General features: G+C 42.1%; 1 protein-coding gene across 3 annotated transcripts in view; it reads right to left on the bottom strand.

Annotated features, from left to right (window-relative positions):
- LOC124776382 (actin-related protein 5) overlaps positions 1-22,963 on the bottom strand; it is a 195,412-nt gene that overhangs the window by 118,151 nt on the left and 54,298 nt on the right. For all 3 annotated transcript variants that reach the window (XM_047251348.1, XM_047251350.1, XM_047251349.1), the window contains one exon: positions 8,199-8,417. In XM_047251348.1, the coding sequence (XP_047107304.1) occupies positions 8,199-8,417 (219 nt within the window). The remainder of the gene's footprint in view (positions 1-8,198; positions 8,418-22,963) is intronic.

The raw sequence follows: 22,963 nt of genomic DNA, 5'->3' as shown, positions 1-22,963 counted from the left end.
GAACCGTATGTGCAGTTGACGGACTTTGAAGCGAGGGCGTATAGTGGGCATGCGGGAGGCCGGGTGGACGTACCGCCGAATTGCTCAACACGTGGGGCGTGAGGTCTCCACAGTACATCGATGTTGTCGCTAGTGGTCGGCGGAGGGTGCACGTGCCCGTCGACCTGGGACCGGACGGCAGCGACGCACGGATGCACGCCAAGACCGTAGGATCCTACGCAGTGCCGTAGGGGACCGCACCGCCACCTCCCAGCAAATTAGGGACACTGTTGCTCCTGAGGTATCGCCGAGGACCATTCGCAACCGTCTCCATGAAGCTGGGCTACGGTCCCGCACACCGTTAGGCCGTCTTCCGCTCACGCCCCAACATCGTGCAGCCCGCCTCCAGTGGTGTCGCGAAAGGCGTGAATGGAGGGACGAATGGAGACGTGTCGTCTTCATGCGATGAGAGTCGCTCTGCCTTGGTGCCAATGATGGTCGTATGCGTGTTTGGCGCCGTGCAGGTGAGCGCCACAATCAGGACTGCATACGACCGAGGCACACAGGGCCAACACCCGGCATCATGGTGTGGGGAGCGATCTCCTACACTGGCCGTACACACTGGTGATCGTCGAGGGGACACTGAATAGTGCACGGTACATCCAAACCGTCATCGAACCCATCGTTCTACCATTCCTAGACCGGCAAGGGAACTTGCTGTTCCAACAGGACAATGCACGTCTGCATGTATCCCGTGCCACCCAACGTGCTCTAGAAGGTGTAAGTCAACTACCCTGGCCAGCAAGATCTCCGGTATCTGTCCCCCATTGAGCATGTTTGAGACTGATGAAGCGTCGTCTCACGCGGTCTGCACGTCCAGCACGAACGCTGGTCCAACTGAGGCGCCAGGTGGAAATGGCATGGCAACCCGTTCCACAGGACTACATCCAGCATCTCTACGATCGTCTCCATGGGAGAGTAGCAGCCTGCATTGCTGGCGAAAGGTGGATATACACTGTACTAGTGCCGACATTGTGCATGATCTGTTGCCTGTGTCTATGTGCCTGTGGTTCTGTCAGTGTGATCCATGTGATGTATCTGACCCCAGGAATGTGTCAATAAGTTTCCCCTTCCTGGGACAATGAATTCACGGTGTTCTTATTTCAATTTCCAGGAGTGTATATATATATACTCTCTCTCTCTCTCTCTCTCTCTCTCTCGCTCTCTCTCTCTCTCTCTCTCTGTGTGTGTGTGTGTGTGTGTGTGTGTGTGTGTGTGTGTGTGTGTGTGTGTGTGTGGGGGGGGGGGGGGGGGGGGGGGGGGGGGGGGGGGACACGCGCGCATACGTGTGAAAGGGGGGAGGGGCAGTGGGACAATTTTATCTCTGAAATATTTTACCAAGATGATGCCATCATCATTAAGCCATACAATAGAGTTGCATGCCATCACGAAAAATAATGGCTGTAGTTTCCCATTGCCTTACAGCCGTTCTCACTAACACTGTGGCTAATGTTACAAGAGCACATCAGTCAATCATTCAAACAGCTGCACTTGTAATTACTAAAAAGGATGTCGCCCTTCTACAAGAACAATAGGTCTGTCTAGCTTCTCAACATATAACCCTCCTCCTGTAGTTGCACCACTGGTACAGCTATCTGCATCATGTGGCACGCAAGCCAACTAACCTCAGGAAGGTCCATCACTCATGGGGAACTACGAGGATATGGGGAATGTACAATGTAACTGTAAGGAAAAATCACATGTAAGATAATAGTGAGATCCCACTCTACTAATGACTCAAGTAAGCATGACAGATAACACGAAATAAATTGAGCTACTAGGAATGTACAATTTTGTACACATGATATAAATCCTCAGTTCCCCCCCCCCTCCCTGGCCACTTTTGCTCAAGACACAAATGTAATCTCTCTCTCTCTCTCTCTCTCTCTCTCTCTCTCTCTCTCTCTCTCTCTCTCTCTCACACACACACACACACACACACAACACACACACCAGCAAAAAAATGCTCTCGGGCACAAAAAAAGACGAATATGCTCCTATTTAAAAGACTCTGACTGAAAAGTGAGGACCAGCTGCCTCATTCTACCTTCCTCAGTCAGCATCTGTACAAGTTTTCCTAAAAATTTTGACATGTGAACATATTTGCACTCTTTCTTAACATGTAATGCACCTCTCACTCCCGCAAGCTCCCCTAACTGTAACTTGCTCACTATCCACTAGTCCATAGCTATAAGTCACTCATATCCACCCATTCCCACTTGACCAAACTTATTGCCATTATTTCTTTGTGTCTCTCCATCTGCCACTGTCTCCTGTCTCACAGTCAGTCTCACTCATTTTGTCCTACTACTACCGTCACCTCTCACTGTCACTGTCTCCTTCTTGCTGAAAAGGACTGGTAACTGCAGACATCCTTGCTACCCTGCGTGATAGGTGAATTTTGCAGGTAGCACTCGAAAGGGGGTGGGACTGAGAAGGAGATGGACAAAGAAACGGGGGGGGGGGGGGGGCGACGGCCCGAGACGGTGAGGGGGGGGGGGCGGGCGACGGCCCGAGACGGGAGGGGGGGGGGGGCGGGCGACGGCCCCGAGACGGGAGGGGGGGGGGGGGCGGGCGAACGGCCCGAGACGGGAGGGGGGGGGGGCGGGCGAACGGCCCGAGACGGGAGGGGGGCGGGCGACGGGCCGAGACAGAGTGGAGGGGGCGACGGGGCCGAGACAGAGTGGAGGGGGCGACGGGGCCGAGACAGAGTGGAGGGGGCGACGGGGCCGAGACAGAGTGGAGGGGGGCGACGGGCCGAGACAGAGTGGAGGGGGCGACGGGCCGAGACAGACGGGAGGGGGCGACGGGCCGAGACAGACGGAGAGGGGGCGACGGGCCGAGACAGACGGGAGGGGGCGACGGGCCGAGACAGACGGGAGGGGGCGACGGGCCGAGGACAGACGGGATGGGGGCGACGGGCCGAGACAGACGGGAGGGGGCGACGGGCCGAGACAGACGGGGAGGGGGGCGACGGGCCGAGACAGACGGGAGGGGGCGACGGGCCGAGACAGACGGGAGGGGGCGACGGGCCGAGACAGACGGGAGGGGGCGACGGGCCGAGACAGACGGGAGGGGGCGACGGGCCGAGGACAGACGGGAGGGGGCGACGGGCCGAGACAGACGGGAGGGGGCGACGGGGCCGAGACGGTGGGTGGAATGTAATGTCAGACCGAGACAAGGAGGGGGCGATGGGGGCATCGGACTGAGACGGGGGGAGGGGGGGGGACAGGGTGTCAGACCTACAGACCTAGATGGGGGAGGTGGCAATGTGAGCGTCGGACCGAGCCGGGGGGGGGGGGGGGGGGGAGGTGGAGACGGACTGAGAAAGGGGGTGAGATGGAGATGGACCTAGACAAGGAGTGAGGTGGAAATGGACCCAACCCGGAGGGGAGGGGAGGAGATGTGCACAGAGAGGGAGGGGGAGGAGATGGGCAGTGATGGGAGAGGAGGATATGAATACAAAGAGAGGGAGTAGGTGGTGAACAGGTAGGGTGGAGGAAGTAAGAGACTGACAAAGAGGCGAATGAGAAGGAGACGGACAGTGAAAGGAGTGTGAAGAGGAGATTTACAGAGAGATTGGTTAGTAGGAAACACACAGAGAGAGGAGTGAGGAGGAGAGGCACAGAGAAAAGGGCGTGGGAGCACATAGAGTAACAGAAGGCGGGAATAAGCAAAAATCTGGACAACTGCTAATACTGGTATGAAGTACCTTTTGCCACACTGTGTACAGCATCCTGGAATATCTATGTAAATGCAGAAATGAGGAAGACAAACAAAAACGGTAGACTGTGGTGAGAGAAGAGAGAACCAAACAGTTTCAAATAAATACGGACACAGCCAGTAATATTTCAGGCAAATGCACTCTAAGATATTCGATGTATGAAATCAATTCTCCTCGTTCTTAATCTAGGTGTGATTATGTCCAAACAAACACCGGGGTTGGCTTGGCTCTAAAACAACTGGTATTCCTGTCATTCACACATTCTCTCAGTTTTATTCCTCTTTCCAACGGTACAAAAAACTCACTGATCTCAAAAGAATTAAGTTTTAACATCAACCAAATAAACAAAAAATATTATTGTACACTTTGTGAATGTATCTTGCAGTTATTGATCTCAACAGAAGAAAATATAGTATCAGCAACAGCTTACAAATGTAAACTGTGATCCACTAAGGGAACTGATAGTGGAACGAGAAAGAAAACGCACAGGATAATGAATGTGGCAAATAACAAAATCTCAATCAAAACAAGAAACTAATCAGCTGTTAAAATGTGTTTTTTTTATCATTTCAATCATTATGTTAGTTTGTGCAGCAGAAAAAAGTAAAGGTTTGGTATTTCATACAGTTCATTTAATTAGTGAACGTTAACATGGCAAACTATCATGATGCAGAATATGACAATAATTATTTTTTATTTGTTTGACTTTTGCACAAACAAGAGGTAAGGAGTAATTACATACACTACTTTGTACAGGCATGTTCTTCCATTCCAGCAGTATAAGAAGTCTTCACACAAGAAATGGCATTAAAAGTGCTGTACATGTTAGACGAAAGGCAAAGGAATGTAGTATCAGCAAATAAAAATTAACTGGAGTTAAAATTAAGTTGCATGCTTCATATTGTTCATGATTTTGTTAACCCTCTAAATTGGCGTGACGAATATATCTGTCCACTCTCTGCTAATTCACAGTGTATTTTACAGTTATATTTGTCCTCTGCATTATGTAGCAAGTAGCTAGTGAGAATTATGAGTTATCAGTCTGCTCTTGAAACTGTGGTATTAGTTGAGCTTCGTTCACTAGATGGCAGTTCTCTTTCGGGCAATACTTGGAGACAGAGCAGTTGCTTTTACAAAGTGACGATAATTTCAGTGAGAGTTCTGGAATTTTCAAGATATGGATGTTGAGGCTAATGAAAGTAACTTCGATTCAGAAACATTTGACGACAAGACACTACTGTAGCAGATGGTACATTGGCTATTTGTACATGATAGTTCAATTTGTGATCAATTTTTGTTCAGTGTTGGTAGTGGTACAGTTGAGCCCTAAAAAAAATATGATGGTGATAAGGAGTCTTGTGTGTTTTGTGGATTATGCTTTGTGCAAAGTAATAGTGGAATAGATGAACTTACATGAACATAGTTTATAGCTTCTCATCAGAATTAAGCAGCACACTCCGAGGTTTACAGTTGGCAGGGATACTACAAGGGACGATGTAAAAACACTTTTTTGAATGCTCATACTTCAAGAAATTCTTCACATATCAGAACACAAGATGTACTTTTCAAAGAGAGAACCAGTTCACACGCCTTTTTTCAGGAAACTGATTAGCGAAAACCAGTTTCACCTTTTATTGGAATTCGTCCACTTTGCTGACAATATCTCGTACGATCCACGAGGCACTGTCAGCAGAAAACTATTCAAAATTCACCTGTTTATGGAGCACCTGCAGTGTAGTTTCAGATCAGTATATATGCCATAAACGTACATCACAGTTTTCAAATCACTGTTGCTCTGGAAAGCATGGCTTGGATGGGCGCAATTTATTCCGTCAGAATGCAACAGATTTGGCATCAAATTCCCTAATTCTATAAAAGCAGCTCTAGGTATGTAAGGGACTTTATTGTTTACACTCGAAAGGACATTAATTATGGTAGCCACTATCCAGAAGGGCAACTGGTACACCAGTCCAGATTTGGTGGACAAACTATCCTGCAATAACACCGACATTGTCAGCACAATGCGGCAAGACAGAAAAGGGTTCCCTGACACTGTAAAAAAGGAAAAATTTAAGAAAGAAGAGGACATAACAGGGTACAGAGGCAAACAGATGGCAATGAAATGGAAGGACAAAAAGAGATGGTGTTATAATAAATGAAAAGCACTAGTTTGCTTTTGTTCTACAGTATTACTTTTATTGCGTTAACTGGTTTTTGGCCTACAGGACCATCTTCAGACATTTACGGAGTATTGTCACCAAAGAAGTTACAATGTTTGTAAACAACACTGAAACAGAAGTTAGACACCAACACTGAAGCAGAAACATACAGCAAGTAACATCTTTGACAGTGTGGTGGTAATGCATGTAAAAAGTAAAAAAAATGAACAGTAAATAAAAAAATAAAAAGGGAGTAGACAGGGAGAAACTAACACAAAATAGGAACAGCATGTCTACATTAATAAACAAAACTAATAAAATAAAATAAAATTAGTACTTGAGAAGGCTACTTCAGTGGTATAAAATGTGGAGAATGATATAAAAAAACCAATTAAAAGAAGAAAGAATTATCACTGTAACTAAAGAATATATAGAGAACTTAAGCAATATCAATAAGATACACAGAAAAGAATAAACGCGGGAAAATGGAGCAGTGTGAGGGAACATACTGTAAATGCAATCTTTGAGAGTGTGGTAGTACTTGCATTTTAAAAGGAAAAAAAGACTGAACAATACACAAATACAAAAGGAGGAAACAGGAAAAACATTAACACTATACTCAAAACAGTGATTATATAACAGTTTGCAATAAATAAACAGCAGTTACATAATTACTATCTTGAGTATAATGTCAATGTTTTTCCTGTTTGCTCCTTTTATATTTGTGTATTGTTCAGTCTTTTTTTTTTTTTCTTTTAAAATGCAGTACTACACACTCTCAAAGATTGCATTTAAAGTATGTTCCCTCACACTCCTCCATTTTCCTGCATTTATTCTTTTCTGTTTATCTTACTGATATCTCTTAAGTTCCTTATATATGCTGTAGTTACACTGATAATTATTTCTTCTTTTAATTGGTTTGTTTATCACTCTCCACATTTTATACCACCTTAAGCAGCCTTCTCAAGTACTAATTTTATTTTATTTTATTAGTTTTGTTCATTAATAGAAACTTATGTAGGCATGCTGTTCCTATTTTGTGTTAGTTTTTCCTTGTCTATTCCCTTTTTATTTTTATTCATTTACTGTTCACTTTTTTCTTTTTTACATTGCATTGCCACCACACTGTCAAAGAAGTTACTTACTGTATGTTTCTGCTTCAATGTGGATGTGTAACTTCTGTTCCAGTGTTGTTTATAAACACTGTAACTTCTTTGATGACAATACTCAGTAAATGTCTGAAGATGGCCTTGTAAGCCGAAAACCTGTTAACACAATACAAGTAATACTGTAGAACAAAAGCAAACTAGTGCTTTTCATTTTTTATATTGCTGTTCTACCGAGAACCGATGGAAGATGCAGTTAACAAGATGTTACGCTCTGCGCCTTCCATGATGATACATTCTTAAATGTAAACTCAAGTAGGGAATCGTTCAAAAGCCACACGTTGTCACTGATTACAACAAGAATATAGGAGGTATGGATAGGTGCAACTGAGAGTTGCACGGCTACAGCTACCAGATGGCCAGGAGCAGGCTGGAAAAATATTATCAGAAGGTATTCCGCCACTTGTTGGAGGTTGTATACTTCAATGCATATGTTCTGCACAAGAAGCATGGTGGCAAACACAGCAAATGAACTTCATGATTAGTCTTGGCGAACAGTTAGCTTTATATTCACCACAACAAGAGAGATCAGTAGGACACCCACCTAGAACACCGAAAGCAACACACCTTACAGCGAGGCATTTTCCATACCTTCTGCCACGCACAACGAAGAGAAGACTGACAAGGAGATCTGTGGTGTGCATGGCAAAAGGCCTTCGCAAAGAGCCTTCATCTAGTACACAGAATGCGCAGTTTCCTTGTGTGCAGTACCTTGCTTTAAAATGTTTCACACTGAAGACGACTGGTAATATTGTGAAAATAAATATCATTAACTCCTGTAATATATTTTATTCATTCCCAACCATCATCAATTTAAATTCAAAAATGAAAACTTTTATGTTTTAGAAAAATACACAGCACCATCGTGCCAGGGTGCGCTTGTGCATATTACCTGCTGAGGAAGAGATGCGTGCATGTGAACTACCCATTAAACAGGTGATGGGCTACATCAATGGCAACAGGAAAAACCTCTCTGAACATTAACTTTAATAATGTTTCACTTTCATGCAGAATCAGATAAAAACACACAGAAAATAAATGCAAGAATTTCAAAACTTTGCTTGAAATCAACAGCTTCCAACGTTATTTACAGTAATTTCCATTACATACCCTCTCTTCACGCTTTCTAGCGTTTATCTCTGTGAGTCTACGGGCCAGCTCCTTTCGGCGTTCACGTTGTTGCTCTGGTGTAAGACCTGTTGGTGCAGGTGGTGCTGTGTAAGGAAGTTGAATGCGGATGACATTTTCTTCATAGTAATCTGTGTCAGCCCACAGAGAAAGTTGCTCAGTGTAGTCCGATGCTACACTACCAAATCTGTGGATTATCTCCTGAAATATATTCATGTAATTATTCAAGTTGCTTCTTCAAAGTTTACAGTTATAAAGGTAGAGTACACAACTAATACTTTTAGTACAAAACTGGAATATTCTAAACAAGAACAAAAAAAACACATCAGAATTAGAAACCACCTACATTGTATTCTGCACTGTGGTCAAATATCTACTGTTTTACTGCAATGCTCTCAGCACCCTAAATACTGAATGGGGTGGGCTGGATACAGTAGTTTCTAATAAGTAACTCAAATTAATATCCATGTGGTGTTATCAATTGCAGTAAACAGTATTACTAATAATTAAGAAGCAAGGTGAAGTGTGTTTTTTTGCTTATCAATCATTTGATATTATGTAGTCATGAAGCTAAGGAAACGGTTGCAAAGCATTACTTAATGATTTACACTACCACCCTCACTCAGTATCGAGGCTGGAAATGAGATTAGATCTAAATACCCTTGTGTGTGAGGGTCTGTTTAAGCCACAAACTGTCTAACTGCAATGGCTGTCCAGCAAAGTAAATTATGAAACTATCTCATATATGGAGGAGAGATGTAGTGGGGTGATTTCAGAATAGCTGTGTTGTCCAGCTCTGTCAATTTTGCAGAAAGATTACTGAACTGTTGCTTGCCCATATCTGTAAATCAAAATGGCCCCTATCATTGAAAATCCTGCTGCTCGTGAATTAGTATTATAATCCATTTTCTGGCGTGAATAATGTGAAAGCATATGCATTCACAGTGGACTTTGTGCAGTACACAGAGTGAATATTATATGAGTGAGAGAGAGAGAGAGAGAGAGAGAGAGAGAGAGAGAGAGAGAGAGAGAGAGAGAGCTGTAAGAAAGTGGTGCCATCTATTTCAGAAAGTAAGTTGAACATCCACAATGAACAAAGAAGCAGATGATCATCTGTTATGATATATGAACTTGTCGCAAAGATGAACAACAGAATCAGGGAAAATCATTGGTTCACAATTCCAAAATTATCAACCAGTTTCCGTCAGGTATCACAGGCAGTGTTGGATGAACTTTTAACTGATAGGCTTGGTTATCAAAAATTTTGTGCACGATAGGTCCTGAAGCTTTTGATTAACATCCACTAAACAAGGGAATTAAACTGTTCTTCCTTGAGACAGGAAATTTTCATGTCGCCCATATTCAGTTAAAAATTTAAAGAAAAATATGCTTATCATTTCATGCGAAGTGTCGCCTAATGGATTTTATCATGGCCAAGTACAGTGTAACATGCTAGAGGCAGTTCCAAGTCCAACTCTCATATGAAGGACAGTGTAAACTTTAGCAGTGGTATAACACAAGTCCCAACTTCCATGTCAACCAACACTCAGTATCGAATGAAAGTCAGATCCCAGCTGCCAATGGAGTTGATTTGAGTGGAATGTTCCACACTGATCCTCTCATTGTCTCTCTAGCTGGTCAGTCCTCCAGTTATCCTTTACATCTTATCAAGCTCACTTTTTAGTGAGCAAAACTGTTATTTTCTACCTGAGCGACATCAAATAGGCCACGAAAGCATATGATTTAATTGTGTCTTTTTTATATGATTTGTGTATTAAAATGTTGTTTTTCTGTATAATTCATACCAAAGAGTGGAGATCTTGCCAGTGATTCATCAGTGTACAACCTACGCAGCAAATCAGCAGAGCAGGCCCCTAACCACAAGAGTGCTGATGGTCCGCAACAGCGAGAACATCGCGTCCTCACTGTCAACATCACCTTTATGTATTATTGTAAACTTGATGTTTAACATGAATTTATGAAAATGTATTAGTTCGCAAGAAGGTCTTAAGTTTGTATGAGCATTGTATGTCATGTTGATGTCTTGTAAATAAAAAAGAGTTATTCAAATAAGTCTATTGAAGAGCATACTAATTGTACCAACAAGCTATACGAAAGTTACTGAAGTTGGACTTACTTGGAGAAAATGTTTGAAAGTCAATATCTGATGCATCTGAAGGAACAATAGGTCTTCAATTATTAACAAACACTGTTTTGGAGTTATTAGTGAGCAACTTAATTTTGAAATATGATAAACTCAGAACCTATATTGAAAGTGTTACCAATTTTACGAAAAGTGGCTGAAGTGTAGTTTGGAAAGTTAAAAGAGTACTGAAAATCTTAACTTTTCTAAAGTGACTAAATGTGAACAATACAGTGAACTAGTTTATTTAATTTCTAATGCGTAAATTTGGTTTTGGTAGTAACTCAGTAGTAATACCAGACTAATATGGTTACACGAATGTACAGCGATAGAACCTGTGAAGCTTACTTATTAACTATGTCAGATTAGAGGTGTGTGATAGGAAAGTGGACATGGGATTTTTAAAGAATAACAAATTTTAATCTTAATCACAGATATTAACTGACACTGAAGAAGGAAATGCAGTACAGCTGTTAAAGAGTATCTTTGGCCAATTGAATTTTATTGATGTGATGTGTCACTGTTTAGTGAAACAGAAAAGCAATTCTTACATGACGACAATGATTTATTTGAAATTTTAAAGACAGTTCCCTCTCAATTAAGCAGGATGATCTTGTTATATACACTAGCAGTATCTGGAATCTATTTTCTATTAAGGAAAATATAAATTAATTATGAAGAAATTTTCACGAGGTGTTTTCCCACTGATTAACATGGTCATATACATTAACAAAAAAGCCATTTGAAGAATATTAATTTTTAATACATCTGAAGAAAGAGTATAATGTCTTATCACATCCAGAATACACCATCTGGGCTCTGTGGGTTATTGAAGAGACAGGGGCATTCAATTATCCACATCAAGTAAGAGAGTATGTGACCAGTCGAGGACAGGACATCAATGTTTAATAGTGCACCCAGGACATCTCAATATTTATTAGTGCACATCTTAAATATGTTCCACACATCTGTTAGTTTACTGGCAGAATTGATAAGGAGTCCAAAAACTGTTGCCACATACTCCTTTTGCTCTTATTAATTATACAGTGGCATTCAACCCTCATCACTCAAAAGACGGTAGTTCTCACCAGATAGGCTCTACAGGTCTTAACACCAATCTTCAATTGGAAAACTGTAATTATTCTGTGTATAGAAAGTCCGTCACACAGCTGTCCAGAATACTTTGGCGTGAACACAAGAATAGATTAATGTAACAGGATTAACCCATAGTAGTGATGAGGTGTGTGTTTTGTCCCTATTCAGAACATATACTTTCTATCAAGAGGAAGTAATGGAGTAACAAAACAAACGTTGAGTAGTCACCTCTACAGAGCACCAACTGGCAGTGCAATCGTGTGACAAGGTTGGGTATTATTGTCTACAAAATCATTATGGGCAGTTAAATACTAAAATAATCACTTTATTCAGCACATGCTATAAACAGCAATTGTTTGTAAACTTAACGTTTACAGGAAGAGATGAATCATGGTATTCATCATTTACAAGGATAGCAACACCACATTCAGCCCTCTCTCTACTGAGCTTATCCATTCTGTGAAGACTATACAATCTCTTAGAACACAGGTGTCAGACACTCTAAAATAGGTGCGTTGTAGGTAAAAGCAAGGGATTGTTTGTAAATGAAACAGTTTCTCCAACCAACTCCTGAACCTGTCAATGCTCTATTGCACTACAGAAGCCACTTTAGTGTTACGGCATTACCTTCATCCTTTGGCTTTTGCCACATTGGCAAGATTATGGTGGTTGGGTGTTTGGATGAGGGGACTGGCAGTTCCCTTATGCATACTTTAAATTGTATAAAATCAATAGGCAGAGCATTGCCTGACAAATCAGTCAAATTCAAGTCAGTGAGATGTAACTAAAAGAAGGGATTGGTTGATAGAACACATTCTGAGACTTCAAGGGATCAGGAATTTAGTATCTGAGGAAAGTGTGAGGGCTAAAAATCGTAGAGGGAGATCAAGAGAAAAAGACAGTAAGCAGATTCAGAAGGATGTTGGTTGCAGTAGTTATTCGAAGATGAAGAGGCTTGCACAGGATATAGTAGTGTGGAGAGCTGCATCAAACCAGTCTTCAGGCTGACTGCTACCACAACAACAACAACAACAACAACAACAAACAGATATAAGGTTTCAGCCTAATTTCCCTGTCTCTGACTTTGCCATTTAACACCCCTCCCCCTTCTCTCTCTCTCTCTCTCTCTCTCTCTCTCTCTCTCTCTCTCTCTGTGTGTGTGTGTGTGTGTGTGTGTGTGTGTGTGTACACACATGCATGCACACACACTTTCCAAAAAATGTGAAACTCCTATTTAGCACAGTATTCTAAAATCCCCATTGTTAGCTACAATTTCAAGACAGAGCCACAAGTAAAGCACTGTCTGGTCTCTTATCTTAAAATAAAACAAAGTATGGTATACTGTGTTCTGTACGCAAAAGGCACCACACAATGGATGGTCCTCTACTTGGAGGAAGAAGCCAAGTACCATCACATTGTGGCTTGTACATATACAAGTGAGAAGGATTTAATTTCATCCTAGTAGCCAGAAGGATGTATACCATAACTACAGTTTATTATCCATTGCTTAGCGCCCTTTGTTGTAGCAACCCTTTTTTTGTTTCATTTGCACCTAATTCCACAGCAATGTGGAAGCATGAAGACACACTGCACACTGAGCCACAGATTTTTCAGAACTTCCTTCCCTGGCTGCCACATCTATTAATCAATTTCTCTTAATTCCTAGGTGCCCCGGTACCCATTAGAATGACACCTCAATTCCCCACTTTTGTACATGGAAGAGACCATTATGGATATTCTGGATTACTTTATCTGCTGGCAAAAAGTGTACAGATTGAAGGTCACACACAGTCACAGCATATAAGGAACTTTGTAATCCAAATACAATGCATTCACTCCACTGACCTCAAGATTTCACATACTTTAATTAGTAGGCTGAGCATGACACAATCAGGGAAAATTGCAGAACATGAAGAAATGCAATTTCTCCTGTACTTCAATAAACTGAATTAACCTCGGCCTCTTTAGTAACCAAAGGAGTAATTGGTTACAGTCCTAGGTTTTGGTTGGTAGTTGTCCCACATCAACTGACACTATCTCACACTTTGCACTGAACCCAGGTGTCATTTCCTGGGACAATTCCTGAAAATTTGTTCCATGGATGGGCAAGTAGTGCTTTGATATGCCAGTGATTCTGGAACAGCTAGAAACCCATATACCTGAGCCATTTTGAGATGCTGGCTATAATCTGTCTTCCCCTCTATTTTACTTTGATTCTGCAACAATCAGACTTTGAATATGAGACTGTTAACAGAGAAAAAACAGTTTATTGCTAAGCAAATTTGACCATGTTGCCCTATACAAAAATGTGTATCTGTATTTAAAGAAAATATCAAAGTTCCTCAAATTTATGCGGAAAAATATTGCTGTAAAAGGTTAAGCATACAGATCATTTTACTTCCTAACAACACCTAGACTCAACCCTGCTCACATTAACATTTAAATGTATTCTACTTTCGCAGGCTACTTACTGACAACAACAATGCTGTTATGTCTCCTGATCTCATATGTAACTACACACATCTTCTGCAAATAAACCATATCAATGTTCACTGCTACCCTATCTATCAATGTAACACATCCAAACTCATAAACCATCACTATAAAAAATTATTCAAATAATTTTGGTGCACCATATCTACACACGACCAATCTGTGAGAACCCCGAACAATGACACTTTACCCGCATACTGGCGTGTGATCAGGAGTGCTTGGGCATCGTTGAACATAAAAATAGCAAGACAATGCTCACTAAAAATAAAAATAAATAAAAAAATAAAATAAAATAAAATGCACTCAGCTCGAAAAGTTACAGAGAATAAGCGATGCTTAAGTGGTGCGATTTACTATGTCATACTAATACCAATGGCTGTACCCCTTAAAAGTTGTCAGATTATACGTGGTAGCTCCCAATCTCAGTGCAAAAGCTGTGTGTGAGGTTAATTCTTTAGGCATTATGACCAGCCTGATCATATCAACCTGATGCCCTCATGATTTATAGCGTTAATGATTATGTCATAAGAAAGTCTCCCTGCAAAACCTTCCAACTAAATCGTGTCTCTACTAGTAGTGTATCAGGAAAGCCTTTTGTATAACAAACTCCCGAAGGGTCACATTGTCAATGATGGAATGATACTTCCTCAATCCTGGTAAGAGTGGTTAGGAAGGTGTTTGGTTTCAGTATCCAGACCTGACAATGACTGATCATTTGTTCCTAATTCTTCCCTACACAGCTTACAAAGGCAACACTTCAGTCACTACTGACACCCATTAAGTTAATCACTAGTTTGAGAAGTAGGCCCAAAACTGCCTCCTTTCACGAGTTGGGAAACTGCACTATCTACCAGACTTTAGTATAAAATTTTAGGGAGATTTTCTTTGGTTTATTGTCAATGTAGCAATCATGCAATGCTTGATTTGTTTGCAAAAAGGTGCAGAATCATATGCCTCAGTATCATCTGGATTCAGCTCTCATATGGATATACTGTCTCCCTAAACAGAGAGACTTTTTTCTGACAGTATACAGTAGCGGTCGTCACTTTATTATATAAAAAAAAAAAGTTTAGATATGTGTAAATAACAAGATTAATTTTTCGGTGTGTCAGACAAGCACAATAAGCTGAGCTATGCCTGTAAATGGGTAAAGAATCTTTTCACATTAGTTTCACATAAACAGAATAGTCTTTCTGTTGTTGATGATTTATGCTTACCAATTAATAATACCACATCTGATCGCCGTATCCACATACAAAATCTTGACCTTGTCCATCATTTGTTTTGTAATCGGATCTTTGTAATAACTCGAAGTACACAGGTGGGCTTATTGGATTTTTATATATTGCAGTACCACTTGGAATAAAAACTCAGTTTATCATTGGTGAAGTACCACTATATTATTTCTTCTACACACATCAAAAATACAGACTTTTTACTTATTCTCACAATCAAAATGAGTACCACCAATTACGCTCTAAAATAATGTGCGTCTACCTTTGTTCATTAACAGAGAGTGAGTCCCTTCTCTTACCAAAAAACAGGATATACATCTTGTGTTTTTTAACATTTGAAAATCAATAATACATGACAGTAGGTGCAGGCTCTATGCTGGGCTATTGCTTCACCTTCTCTCTTTTCCTTTGGGAAAAAAAAAGACATAAAAGCAAGAAATGCAAAAGGTACATCGCATGGAGAAAGAGCAACTGCATATTGAAGGCATGATGCCTGACTCATGTAAGTGGCAGCAATTGTCTTGGTGAAACAACAGTTTTAACAGCAATTTTTCTACATACTGTGTAGGGACAACCCTCTTTCAGTGCAGCTGCTATGCAGGGTGGTCAAAAACAGTCTGAAATGCTTGTAAGTGCATTTCAGGAGAGGTTGTGCTGGAAATAATTGTTGATAAAAAAAATTTATCATGTTGTGCCATTTCTGAGTTATTTAACACTGAAGTTAGCTAATAAGGTCATTGCACACACAAGTTCAACCTGTCTGCCAAGATGGTCGCTAAACATGTTCTTTGCTTGGTTTCCTCAAACTGAACAAATGTAGCATTTACTCATATAGCTTAGCACTTCCAAAAATGACACATTTTAACTGGTAATGAGCACTTGAACAAATGGTAACTCACTGCATTAGCGCATTTAGCATGTGCAAGTGGTTGAATTTGCACACACAATGACCTGATTGGTTAACTTTAATGCTATATAACTCTTAAATTGCACAACACATCGATTTTCTTTCTGCACTGTTATTTCACAACACAACCTCTCCTGCAACACCCTTAAAGCTTTTCAGACTCTCCTGGAAGTCTGCGAGGTTCTCTGTAGGAAATCTGTAGTTAAACCTCTGCAGAGCCACATATCTCTCCACAACTGCCGAGTAGAAATCTTCATTCCAACAGCGAATGTGATATATCTGGAGCTCGTTGAAGATTGTGGAATGAATGAATGTATAATGTGACCCACAAACTCTTTGACACTGTTGCTGTGTTCAAATACAGATGGCTGCAACATGCCCATTTAGCATTGCTGAAATGCCATTTTGGTGGATTTCTTTTGGGCACAGTTCAGTCTGTTACATGTATTCAGACTGTGAGAATCCAAGATTTAGGCCAACATATCAATGAAAACAATCAATTTTTGAAAATATTATGTAATTGGATGGATAAAAAATCCATGTGTGTGTTTTACTGCCACCGCTTGGTGAGCAGATCTTTTTTTTATCTACCCAATTAAACTGTATTATTAAGATTTAGGGCAGTTAGAGAAAATGCATGGTTCAATACCACATTTGGCTTTGAAGTATTTGATAACTTTTTAGTTCTGAAATGCACAATACACGGTTTTTGTTGAAGCAAATGATACATAGGAGCACTTTCAGCAATAATATTTTTCTTATTTGTTTGTAATTAATAAGAACATTTCTATAAGTTATAAAACATAAGCACAATATTCCAGAAAGACTGCCATCCTATTAATTTCACTTTAAAATGGGGAAATAAGAATGGGAACATAATTTTGAAGACAAATATTTTTAGAAAAAAACGTAACTACCCATCAGATACTTCACCCCAATCATAGCATATATCACTAAATCGTATCATTTTATTTACGCTGTTCCCAACTGAAATTTATTATCCATTATCGAAATAATTTCCTATTGTTTACAAAAATATAGTTAGCTTCACAAAAAAGAAATTTATTTAATGTAAAATCACTTACCAGCAATATGTACAAAATGCTTCATACACTTCATATTATGGAACCTTTGATCTCTAATTTGTAATTATTTAACATATTCATTGGAATTATTTTCATTCTTCGATATTGCCCACACATGAAAACAGAAAATTTTGTCTACATTTGATTTTAGTAAAATAACTGTAATGATATTAGACATATCCAGAATGTTCTACTGCAAATACCTACATTACAAATATCTGTCAAAAGCACATCAGAACTCAGTTCTCAGCCCACAGTTCACTTTAATGTCTTACTTTTTCGCAAGCCATCCGTAGTTCAACTGTTTCATAAATGTGCAACATGTATGTAATTTGTCATTCAAGTGAATGAAAACATATGAGTTGCTCTAGCGATTTCTGAATGTCAAGTACTTGTCAGTCAATGGGCAACAATGTGTGTGTCTTTTAGTTTTGAGTGCTTTTATCTAGAGAATGAAAGTCTCTGTTTTACTTGTGCAGAAGTTACTTTTGAAGACAACACAAGTGGAAAAGAAGATACACGTTTTAATCAAAACAGACTAAAGAACCTTGGCCATTATTAAGATGTAGATGACAGGAAGCCAACCCCTGAACAATTCGGCTAGGGATGAGTCCTTTTAAATATTGTTCTTCTCAATTATTTAGTCTAGTGCAGCATCAGCAGTATCAACTCTAGAAATGCGCTCACTGACAAGTATCTCAGATCCTAATTAAGGTAAGAATTACACTACAAGACCACAGAGTAGTGACTGGAGTGCAAGCTGTTTACCACTTCTCATTGCAAAGACTGGGGACAGATGTCTATGGCGGAGAACTGATCCATGGCAATGCCCAAACGAGTGATTAGTCTGAAGTTCAAGAAAGGCCTTCTGAAGACAGAGGGCTGAAACTCAAATATGTTCGTTGCATATGCAGTCTGCTCAGGAAAGTCTACCCCCTACCTACTGACGAACAGCCCTTTTACACTTAACAGCCACAAGATAGGAACAATTAAATTATATTCTGTGCTCAGGCTTCAACAAATTCACTGCTTCCCAAAATTATAAATATCCTTCTTGTAATCCTTCACACCTCAGTCATTGAATACTGCTCACCTCATTCAATGTCTTGCTTTGCACCCACCCACCCACCTTAAACAATATTTTTGCATTTTTTTTCCTTATGCCTCTTCTGCTCCCAATCCCTTACGCCAAAATTCATACTCCTCAAAAAGATCCAGCTGGAAACCCATCCCTTATATCCATCCACATTTCCTATTCCACTCCTGTCACTGGCATTGCCTACCCCATCAGTGGCAGAACACCTGCAAAGCAGTGATATTATATATCAACTTCATGGTACCTACTACACCATTCTATATGGAGATAGCCATCAACAAATTATCCAACTTTCACTGACTCATTCCACATCATTTTGATAAGAGAATTTTTAAAAAGATCTATGGAACATGTAACCAAGCAAGCAACCAACCAAACAACCTACCTCAATGAATTGTCACCACCACAGTGTGGCCAAAAACCAACTTGCAGCACACCTGCACAGTCACTGATCACCTTTAAGCCTTGAGTATATGCAAGACCAGTGCTGCATTACTGAGGAGCTGGAAGAGATGCAATATTAACAACATTGCATGTCAATGCTGCTCTCACCTTACTCTTTTTGTCTTACTGGTGGCTAACAAAAGATTGTAAAGGCAGTCGCATCTTCTAGGACAGCAACTGTGACAGGCTCCAACAGTGCTCTGATCACGCCAAATCTGTAAAGTGAGGACCAGAGTGACAATAGTGGAGCAGAAAGTCTCACGATATGGACCTCTCCATGCGACAACTGTTAGCTTTGTTCTCCCTTTCTAGTGTATGAGTGGGGGCTTATACAGCTTATACAACCTATTTGGGTCTTGTTGAGATACATTTATTTCTGCACCACATTTTTCTACGCTTAATATCATGGCGAACATCTGCTCCTAGAGGACACAATCTATTACAGCCTACACAATACTTTGTTTTCCAAGATGATCCAATGGCAATAAAAAGAAATAGCTACCACTATTTGGGACACAGCTGACCTTGTCCTATCCAGGTATCTTGAAAGAGAAACTATTCAATGTCTATTTCCAGTTTGTACCCTTCCATCTGGGGACTCTAGGGAAGTTTCTGGAATGCTAAATTTACCTTAAAATTGCTGTCTTGCCCCTTTGTTCATTCAGCCTGTCTTGCAATACTGGACAATAAAAGTTTGCCAATAAATACATGCACGAAAAGTCTCTAATCTGCCGACTAAACTCATTCTCTTCTGAGGATACCAACTGAACTTTACTACAAGCCTTATATTTTAATAAAGTACTTGCAAGGTGTATATATATTCGCAGTCTGATTAATAATATAGCTGTTGGATTAAGGTCGCTCAAGATAAACACTTGTATATTTGGGCACTGCCAGCTACACAATCTGTCATTTCAAGCCTATCTCCGTCTGCCCCTGCCCCTGCCCCCGCCCCCCCCTTGCCCCCGCCCCTGCCCCCACCCAACTCTCACACACATGCTCACACCAGGTTTTGGTTGGTTGGTTGGTTCAAAAGGGGAGGCGGGGGGGGGGCCAAACTAAGAGGTCATCGGTGTCCCTTGTTCCTAATAAAACAATGCCACAAGGGTGAGAATAAAACAGATGAGACATATAACACAAAATGGAAACAAAAGGAAAGACCACAAGAATGAAAGAAAGACAACGAACACTAAAGGAACAAAAGAGGACAAGAAAACAACAGCGATGCAAGAAACAGTTAGAAGAGAGTAAAACAAGGAAGCAGATTACAGTGGCTGGCCGACCACAAAAATAAAAAGGAAAAGCCAGCCACCCTGCAACACAATAACACCTCCACCCTAAAAGCACTAGGAGGGAGGACACAGAGGGACAAAGGACATGCACTAAAACTCAGATTCAATGATAAAACCCACCCTCATGGATGAAATGTAAAACTAAATCAGCCAATGAGGCATTGTCTGCTAAAATCAATGATAATGGTCTGGCAACCAAAGGTGAAGTCGCAGGGCAACCAAAGAAGGACAGAGCAGAAGAATATGGGCCACTGTGAACCGGGCGCCACACCGACGCTGAGGTGGGTCTTCACGGTACAGGACGTAGCTGTAGGTCACCCAGGCATGGCCAATGCGGACCCGGCAGAGAACCACGGAGTCCCTGCGAGAGGCTATCATCGAGGACTTCCACTCATTCATGGACCCTTTAATGGTTTGCAGTTTGTTGTGCATACGGAGATTTTGTCATTCCGTCTCCCAAAGCTGAAAAACCTTGCGGCATAATAACAAACGCAGGTCAGTTGTGGGGATGCCCATCTCCAGAAGTGGTTTCTGTGTAGCCTGTTTGGCCAGTCTGTCAGCAAGTTCATTTGCTGGGATTCCGATGTGACCAGGGGTCCAGACGAACATCACTGACCAACTGGACTGTTCCAGGGCATAGAAGGACTCCTGGATGAACGCTACCAAAGGATGATGAGGGTAGCACTCGTCGATAGTTTTCAGGCTGCTCAAGAAGTTGGTACATAAAAGAAAAGACTCCCCAGGGCATTAACGGAGATACTGAAGTGCACAAGAAATGGCCACCAGCTCTGGAGTGAATACACTGCAGCCATCAGGTAAGGAATGCTGTTCAATATGGCCGCCGTGAACATAGGCAAACCCAACGTGACCATCAGCCATCAAGCCGTCGGTGTAAACCACTTCAGAGCCCCGGAACACGTCAAGAATCGAGATGATGTGACAGCGGAGAGCCGCAGAGTTAATGGAGTTCTTAGGGCCACATGAAAGGTCCATACGAAGCTGCGGCCGAGGCATACACCATGGAGGCGTATGTGAATGGACCCCAAGTAGAGGTGGTAAAGGGAAGGACTCCAGTCCTGGTGAGCAGCTGTGCACGTCTGATATGCAATGGAAGGACCCCAGCCTCCACCAGTACATTGGTCACTGGACTCATCCTAAAAGCTCCTGCCGCTAGTCGAACCCTACAGTGGTGCACAAGGTAAAGTAAATGCAATGCTGAGGGCACTGCTGAACCATAGACCACAGTCCCATAGTCAATTCGGGATTGGACAAGGGCTCTGTAGAGCCACAGTAGCATAGAGCGATCTGCACCCAAATTGGTGTTGCTCAGGCAACAGAGGGCATTGAGGTGATGCCAGCACTTCTGCTTAAGTTGACAAAGATGAGGAATCCAAGTCAATCGAGCGTCAAAAACCAGTCCTAAGAATCGATATGTCTCCACTACAGTGAGTGGATCGTCATGAAGGTGAAGTTCTGGGTCAGGATGAACGGTATGACGCCGACAGAAGTGTATGACACACGACTGTGCGGCTGAAAACTGGAAGCGCCTTGTGGATGGCTCCCTGTAGGCGACGCTCAGCAACACCAGTACTGGAGCAGCAGTACGAAATGCAGAAGTCGTCTGCATACAGAGAAGGTGAGATGGAGGGCCCTACAGCTGCTGCTAGACCATTAATGGCCACTAAAAATAGAGACACACTCAATACAGAACCCTGCGAGACTCCATTCTCCTGGATATGGATGGAACTATGGGAGGCACCAACTTGGACACGGAAAGTACGGAGCGACAGGAAGTTTTGGATAAAAATTGGGAGCGGGTCCAGGAGATCCCAATCATACAATGTGGCAAGGATATGATGCCACCAGGTCATGTCGTATGCTTTACGTAAGTCAAAAAAGACGGCAACCAGGTGTTGCCACCTGGAAAAAGCTGTTCGCATGGCAGACTCGACGGACACAAGATTATCAGTGGCAGAGCAACCCTGGTAGAAGCCGCCCTGACATGGGGCCAGTAGGCCACACGACTTCACGATCCAACCCAACCGCAGATATACCACACATTCCAGCAGCTTACAAAGAATGTTGGTGAGGCTGGTGGGCCGATAGCTATCCACATCAAGCGGGTTTTTACCAGGTTTGAGCACTGGAATAATAGTGCGCTCCCACCACTGCGATGGAAAGATGCCATCGCACCAGATCTGGTTAAAAACGATGAGGAGATGTCACTTTTAGTCAGATGCGAGATGTTTAATCATCTGGCTGTGTATCTGAATAGGCCCGGGAGCTGTGTCAGGGCAATGTGCAAGGGCACTGACGAGCTCCCACTCTGTAAATGGGGCGTTATAGGATTCATAGTGGCAAGTAGTGAATAAGAGGACGTTCCCTTCCAGCCACTATTTGAGACTGTGAAAGGCTGGGGGGTAATTCTCCGACACAGAGGCTCGAGCAAAGTGCTCAGCTAAGTGCTGGGCAATTGTGTTTGCGTCGGTAGATAACATGCTATTTACAGTAACACCAGGAACACCTGTCAGGGTCTGGTACCCAAAAAGATGTTTGACATTTGCCCAGACTTGGGAAGGTGACATATGGCACCCAATGGTGGAGACTTATCTCTCCCAACACTCCTGCTTCCATCGTTTGATAAGTTAGCGAATGCAGGCACAGAGCTGTTTAAAGGCAAGAGGGGCTCCAGGGAAGGGTGCCGCTTATGCCGCTGTAGAGCTTGCTGATGCTCCTTAATTGCTTCAGCGACTTCCGGCGACCACAAAGGGACTGCCTTATGCCTCAGGCACCCTAAAGAGCGAGGGATCGTGTTTTCTGCAGCAGAAACAATTTTTGTAGTCACCTGCTCAACCATCACATCAATGTTGCCGTGTGGGGGAGATTCAACAGTGACAGCAGAGGTGAAAGATTCCCAGTCCGCCTTGTAGTCTGGGCAGGTGTCCGTGGGCCTGACG

Source organism: Schistocerca piceifrons, chromosome 2, assembly GCF_021461385.2.
Source record: "Schistocerca piceifrons isolate TAMUIC-IGC-003096 chromosome 2, iqSchPice1.1, whole genome shotgun sequence".
Taxonomy (NCBI): Eukaryota; Metazoa; Arthropoda; class Insecta; order Orthoptera; family Acrididae; genus Schistocerca; species Schistocerca piceifrons.
This window is presented reverse-complemented; position numbering and strand designations above follow the sequence as displayed.